The 6,692-nt window shown below is 41.9% G+C and overlaps 1 protein-coding gene across 1 annotated transcript; it reads right to left on the reverse strand.

Moving 5' to 3' along the window:
- Nucleotides 1-1,549: 1,549 nt before the first annotated feature.
- On the reverse strand, nucleotides 1,550-3,419 carry LOC108301025 (nuclear receptor-binding factor 2-like). The gene has a single exon (XM_037736935.1). The coding sequence runs from the start codon at nucleotides 3,288-3,290 to the stop codon at nucleotides 2,370-2,372; it is 921 nt and encodes a 306-aa protein (XP_037592863.1). The 5' UTR covers nucleotides 3,291-3,419; the 3' UTR covers nucleotides 1,550-2,369.
- Between the last annotated feature and the right edge of the window lie 3,273 nt (nucleotides 3,420-6,692).

The raw sequence follows: 6,692 nt of genomic DNA on the forward strand, positions 1-6,692 counted from the left end.
CATCTGTAATAAATCAGATTTTTTATTGAATGTTTGTCTTTTATCATAATAATAGAATACATTTTCCTGTTTCTTTGCATGTCTACTAAATTTTGGTTCAAAACTGGACTGCAGGAAATATAGTGATTCTGGATTCTGTTGTGTTCTCATGGTTTTTTTCTTGTGTGTGTGTGTGTGTGTGTGTGTGCGCGCGTGCACGTGTGTGTGTGGTTTCTTTTTTGTACACTTAATTTTTTATTTTCCATTCTAATAGGCAGTCAACTTGCCTGGACTCAAACTGAAAACTTTTTTCTCTTGTAATAGGAAGTAGTTAACTTCAGCTTTGAGGGCTCACTCTTTCAGTGGTTCCCTTGCTTAAATTTCCAACCATTCTTCCAGCCTTGAGTTCTGTCTCCTGATACTGTAAGCCCATAAGGCATTAGATTACTACTGCCCAAGCTATACATGGCCTGGAAATGAATTTCAGTTAAAAAGCAGCAAACAGATAGAACTTTCTCTATGTCTCTATGCAGCTCTGTTTCTGAACAGTAGATTCCTCTCTGGTCCCTGCCTAATTTTTTTACAGTGTTCCCTGGGTTCTCCCTTGTACATGCATAATTTAGTGTCTAGCTAGGAATTAGGGCAAAGTTCATACTTAGGTTTTATTATTCACTCTTACTGTAGTTTCTTGCTGATGAGTATTTTTCTTTAAACTTTCACTTTTTTTCTAGCCATGAACTTTTATTTCTGGCACCTTGAGCCAGTTAGACTATAAATTTTTTGTTGCCTTGACCCTGAAAGTTGGGGGGTGCCTTCAGGCCAGAATGTCACAAACTCATAATTCTTTTCTTCTCCAGTTGCAGTTTTAAAGAATAAACTCTCCAGTAGTTTCTCTCTGGTCTTGAGCATTTTAAATAGTTGGTAACTTAAAAAAATTTATCCAGGTCTGTATTAGTCTGTTCTCAAGCTGCTAATAAGGATGTACCAGAGACTGGGTAATTTAGAAAGGAAAAAGGTTTAATAGACTCACAGTTCCACATGGCTGTGGAGGCCTCACAAGTATGGTAGAAGCCTAGAGAGGAACAAAGGTGTGACTTACATGGAAGCAGGCAAGAGAGCATGTGCAAGGGAACTACCCTTTATAAAACCATCAGATGTCATAAGACTTATTTCCTGTCAAGAGAACAGCATGGAAAAGACCTGCCCCATGATTCAATTACCTCCTCATATATTGTGGGGTCCCTCCCACAACACATGGCAATTATGGGAGCTACAATTCAACATGAGATTTGGGTGGGGACACAGCCAAACTATATCATTCCAACCCAGCCCCTCCCAAATCTTATGTCCTCACATATCAAAACCAATCATGTTTTCCCAACAGTCCCCCAAAGTCTTCATTTCAGCGTAAACTCAGAAGTCCACAGTCCAAAGTCTCATTTGACACAAAGCAAGTCCTTTCCACCTTTGAGCCTATATAATCAAAAGCAAGTTGTTAATACACCCATTCCAAATGGGAGAAATTGGCCAAAATGAAGGCGATAGGGCAATGAAATCTTGTTTTTTTTTGAAAATGTAATTACTTTATTGATTTCTTACAATCAAATACTGCCAACTAGCATTACCCCCACTCTTGCATCATTAAAAACAAAGGGTATTTCCTCCTTGGTATTTTCAAATGATGCACTATACAATAAACAAAGTTAGAACTTAAAATGCACCCTGATTAATTATGTAAACTGGTAATTTGTTTAAAAAAGCATAATAATTTGCTTCCTTTCTTCATAAAATGGAAATTTAAATATTTCTCCTGGTAGTCTTGAGGTTATCATTATGAGTAGTGCAAAGTGTGGCACATATAGTTTCCTCTAGAAGGGTGTGTATCTTACACACCTTATTTAAACAAACAAAATGTGCATTAACAAAACGCACACAGTCAATGCATGATAGAAAGCTTGTTTCAAATAGAAGGCAGCCCCTTGGGCCACCGTATTATTTAAGTTTTGCATTATCATTTACGGCATTAGAGATTAATTACGCATAACATACTTTTAAACATTTTAACCCTGAAGATAAGAAAAATAATTGTTGCTTGAAAAAAATTATTCCAGGTAGCCATTTGGTTTGTATCAGGAGAAAGTGAACCCTCCATGAGTTTAGTGTCTGCCAAGTTGGAATCATTAGCACAAGTCAGTGAATCAGATACAAGACACATTTCACAGTGACTGTTTCCCAAGTCCTGGCAATGCCTCTTCTCTCACAGTCCGCCAGATGACAAAGCATTTCCGGGATGACCCTTCTATGTGGTTTTTCCCTTTTCAGTTTTTTTGCTGGATTAACTATTACTGTATTATTTCCTCTTCTCCCCTCCTCTTCTGTGGCCTTCCATTTCAATTATTCATAAATCCTTTCAGAATATCCTCAGAGAGCTCCATAAGGGGAAGTTCTGGAGAAGAAAAATCCAAGGGAGGAAGTCTGGGGATTGGAATGTCCTTGGCTTTCCCGGTATTTGCTGCAAACGTCTGCCAGGTTGAGGAGGCTGTAGCAGTTTCTGAATGTGGTGGCAAGCTCCGTATCTCTGACGTTTCTACAAAACCAGCATCTACATCCAGTTCCTTTTCTATTAGACCTTTTAGAAGTCTGGCCATTTCAGCCTTTAGTTGTTTATTTTCTTTCCTTAATATTTCATTCTCGGCCACAAGGAATTCCACATGCCTCTTCAAATCTGCAGTTTTGGTTGTCTGATCCTCTATAATTGTTTTATCATCTTTTGGGGCTTTTCTTCCAATACATGGCTCCACTGGCTCACTCTTTTGCTGAAGTAAATACAGTAGTGTATCTGGATCCCTGTCAAAGATCCCCTGAATCTCAGGCAGGCGTTTCTCTGTGGAAGGGTTGTACTTCTGAGAAAGGGGGCTCTGGCCCTCTGCATCCTCTGCAGAGGGTTTGTGAGATGCCTGAAGATGGGCAGCTACATCCTTGTCGGTGTTCTGCTGGGCTTTCAATCTTTCTTCACACTGGGCCCTTTTCCATCTCTCTTGGATGAGGAGGAGCTGTTTCATGTGGCTATCCCTTTGCAATTCCAGTGAAAGATGTGCCTGCTCAGATTGTGTCAGCTTCATGGCTTCAGAAAGATACGCGGCAGCCTTTTTGTGACAAGAAATAGCCTCTTCGTATTTGTCTGCAGCTAATAAACGGTCTGCTCGTCTGCTCTGTTGATGAGCCAGGTTGAGAGGTCCTTCCATTAGTTCCATAGACCCCGGGGCAAGTGGTGGCCTTAGGAAGGGAAGCAAGCAGTGGCGGCAGAACATGGAGGGGACCGCCAGGGAGCATGAGCAGCCGCGGACACCATGGCCCCTCTCTGTGCCCCAAGAGCCAGTGGTGGGCACAGAGGGAGCAACAACCTCACCACTTCCTCCTCCTGCACTGCACCATGGGCCCACCCCCTGCACCACTGCGACGGCCACGCACGGCGCCAGGACCGGCAGTGAAATCTTAAAGCTCCGAAATTATGTCTTTTGACTCCATGTCTCACATCAAGGTCATGCTGATGCAAGAAGTGAGCTTCCTTGACCTTGAGAAGCTCTGCCCCAAGGGAGGTTTTCAGAGTACAGCCCCCTTCTGGTTTCTTTCATGGCTGGTATTGTCAGTGGCTTTTCCAAGCACACAGCACAAGCTGTCAGTGGACCTACCATTCTGGGATCTGGAGGACTGTGGCCGTCTTCTCACAGCTCCACTAGGCAATGCCCCTGTGGGGACTCTGTGTGGGGGATTTGATCCCACATTTTCCTTCTGCACTGCCCTAGCTGAGGTTCTGCTAAGGGCCCCACCCCTGAAGCAAACTTTTGCCTGGACATCCAGGTATTTCCAAACATCCTCTGAAATCTAGGCAAAGGTTCCCAAACCTCAATTCTTGACTTCCATGTACCCACAGGCCCAACACCACGTGTAAGCTGTAAAGAACTGGTGCTTGCATCCTCTGAAGGAACAGCCAGAGCTGTGCATTGGCCTCATGGCTGGAGCTGAAACAGCTGGGATGCAGAGTACCACATTTGAAGGCTGCATAGAGTATGGGGGTCCTGGGCCCAGCCCACAAAACCATTTTTTCCTCCCAGGCTTCTAGGTTTGTGATGGGAGGGGCTGCCGTGAGGGTCTCTGACATGCCCTGGAGACATTTTCCCCATTGTCTTGGTGATTAGCATTTGGTTCCTCATTATTTATGCATATTTCTGCAGCTGACTGGAATTTCTCCCCCCAAAATGGGGTTTTCTTTTCTACTGCATTGTCAGGCTGCAAATTTTCCAAATTTCTATGCTCTGTTACATCTTGAATGCCTTGCTACTTAGAAATTTCTTCTGCCACACACCATAAATCCCAATTTCAAAGTTTCGCAGATCTCTAGGGCAGGACAAAATGCTGCCAGTCTCTTTGCATAGCAAAGGCAACCTTTATTCCAGTTCCTAACAAGTTTCTCATCTCCATCTGAGACCATAATAGCCTGGACTTTATTGTCCATATCACTATCAGCATTTTGGTCAAAGCCATTCAACAAGTCTCTAGGAAGTTCCAAACTTTCTCACATTCTCCTGTCTTCTTCTGAGTCCTCCAAACTGTTCCAATTTCTGCCTGTTATCCAGTTCCAAAGTCACTTCCACATTTTCAGGTATCTTTACAGCAGCACCCCACTCCTTGTGCCAATTTAATGTATTAGTCTGTTTTCATAAAGACAGATGCTAATAAAGACATACCTGAGACTGAGTAATGTAGAAAGAAAAGAGGTTTAATGGACTTACAGTTCCATTGTATTAGGGAGGCCTCACAGTCGTGGTGGAAGGGAAGGGAGGAGCAAAGCCATGACTTACTTGGTGGCAGGCAAGAGAGTGTGTGCAGGAGAACTCTCCTTTATGAAACCATCAGATCTCATGAGACTTATTTAATATCACAAGAATAGCATGGGAAACACCTGCCCCCATAATTTGAATACCTCCCACTGGGACCCTCCCACGACATGTGGAAATTATGGGAGCTACAATTCAAGATGAGATGTGGGTGGGGACACAGCCAAACCATATCACGGTCTTAAAATTGTTACCTGTAAAAGGATTTGCATGACTATTTCATACTGGCACATTATTGGCAGTTCTCTAAGTGTAGTGTATTTTGTGTGTGTGTGTGTGTGTGTGCGCGCGCGTGTGTGTGTATATATGTTTGAGACAGAGTCTCATTCTGTCACCCAGGCTGGCATGCAGTGGCCTGGATCTAGGCTCACTGCAACCTCTGCCTCCTGGGTTCAAGCCATTTGCATGCCTCAGCCTCCTGAGTAGCTGGGATTACAGGCGTGCACCACCATGCCTGGCTAGTTTTTGTATTTTTAGTAGAGATGGGGTTTTGCCATGTTGTCCAGACTGGTCTTAAACTCCTAGCTTCATTTTATCCACCCACCTCAGACTCCCAAAGTGCTGGGATTATAAGTGTGAGCCACTGCATCTGGCCTAAGTCTAGTTTTAATTTGTATTTCTTTTATCACGAGTGAAGTTAAACATCTTTTCATATTTTTAGGTGTATTCTTACATCTATATAAATAATTCATTGTCTTTTACCTATTTTTTTTTTTAACCAGGTCTTTGGTCAACTTTTTCACTTGAATTTTAAAGAATTCTTTGTATTTTACAGACACCAGCCCTTTGTGTGCTATTTAGTGCAAATACTTTCTCTCCATTTGTCATTTGTCTTTTGACTTTGTTTATGATGTCTTTGGAAATACGTTTTTAAAAAATAAATTTTTATCTAGTCAAGGTTAGCAACATTTTATTGCACCTGGATTTTGAATTATAGTTGGAAAACCTTTCTCTACATCAAGTTATAGAGGAATTCACTCAGGTTTTCTTCTAGTACCTGTCTGCTTTCAATTTTTTTTTACATTTAGGACTTTTATCCATTTGGAATTTATTCTTCTATGTGGTATTGTTGGGATTCACTTGGAGTGGCTGGCAAAATATTAAGGAAATATTAGGGGAAGTTAGAAGATTACAGTCTCAAACCTTTTGAAAGGCTGAAAGGTTTTAATGGAACAGGCTGAAGGTAGCCAGTTCATTACATTAGAATTTTAAGTCATAGGGTAAAAGATAGGGACAATAAAGCTTCCCCAGTTAGTTCTGTTTACCCCACATCCCTTTGTCTCTACTCTGTTTGCTCATGTAAACTTTGTGCTGGATAGCTGGTGTTTACTCTGAGCCCCAGAACCTAAAGCTTTTAGCATTCATAAAATCACTCTTTTAACCATGTTAATTATCCACAAGCATGTTGACTTGGAATCTGTGTTATTGAACCTATACCGAATAAATGTGAGGAGGTACAGGGAGTTATGGTCAGTTAACTGCATTCACCCTCTGAAAGCATTGATGACCATCCCTAGTCCACTCAAATCACGGTACTAGATGTGAGAGTATATTCATTCATCTGTCATTGAGTCAGCGGCTGCAGGACAGAGCTCCGCAGGTGGTGATTGATGTCTCGTGATGTGAGGCATAGATCCTTATTGTTTTTCCAATGCGTATCCATTGTCCTAGCACTTGTTATTAAAGTTTCAGTAATTTGAGATGCCACCTTTATAATATACAACATTTCCAAATATGGTCAGCCCTCTGTATCCTCAGGTTCTGCATCTATGGATTCAACCAACTGTGGATTGAAAATTATAGTATTCATGGCAT

Source organism: Cebus imitator, unplaced genomic scaffold (genome assembly GCF_001604975.1).
Source record: "Cebus imitator isolate Cc_AM_T3 unplaced genomic scaffold, Cebus_imitator-1.0 Scaffold31, whole genome shotgun sequence".
Classification (NCBI taxonomy): Eukaryota; Metazoa; Chordata; class Mammalia; order Primates; family Cebidae; genus Cebus; species Cebus imitator.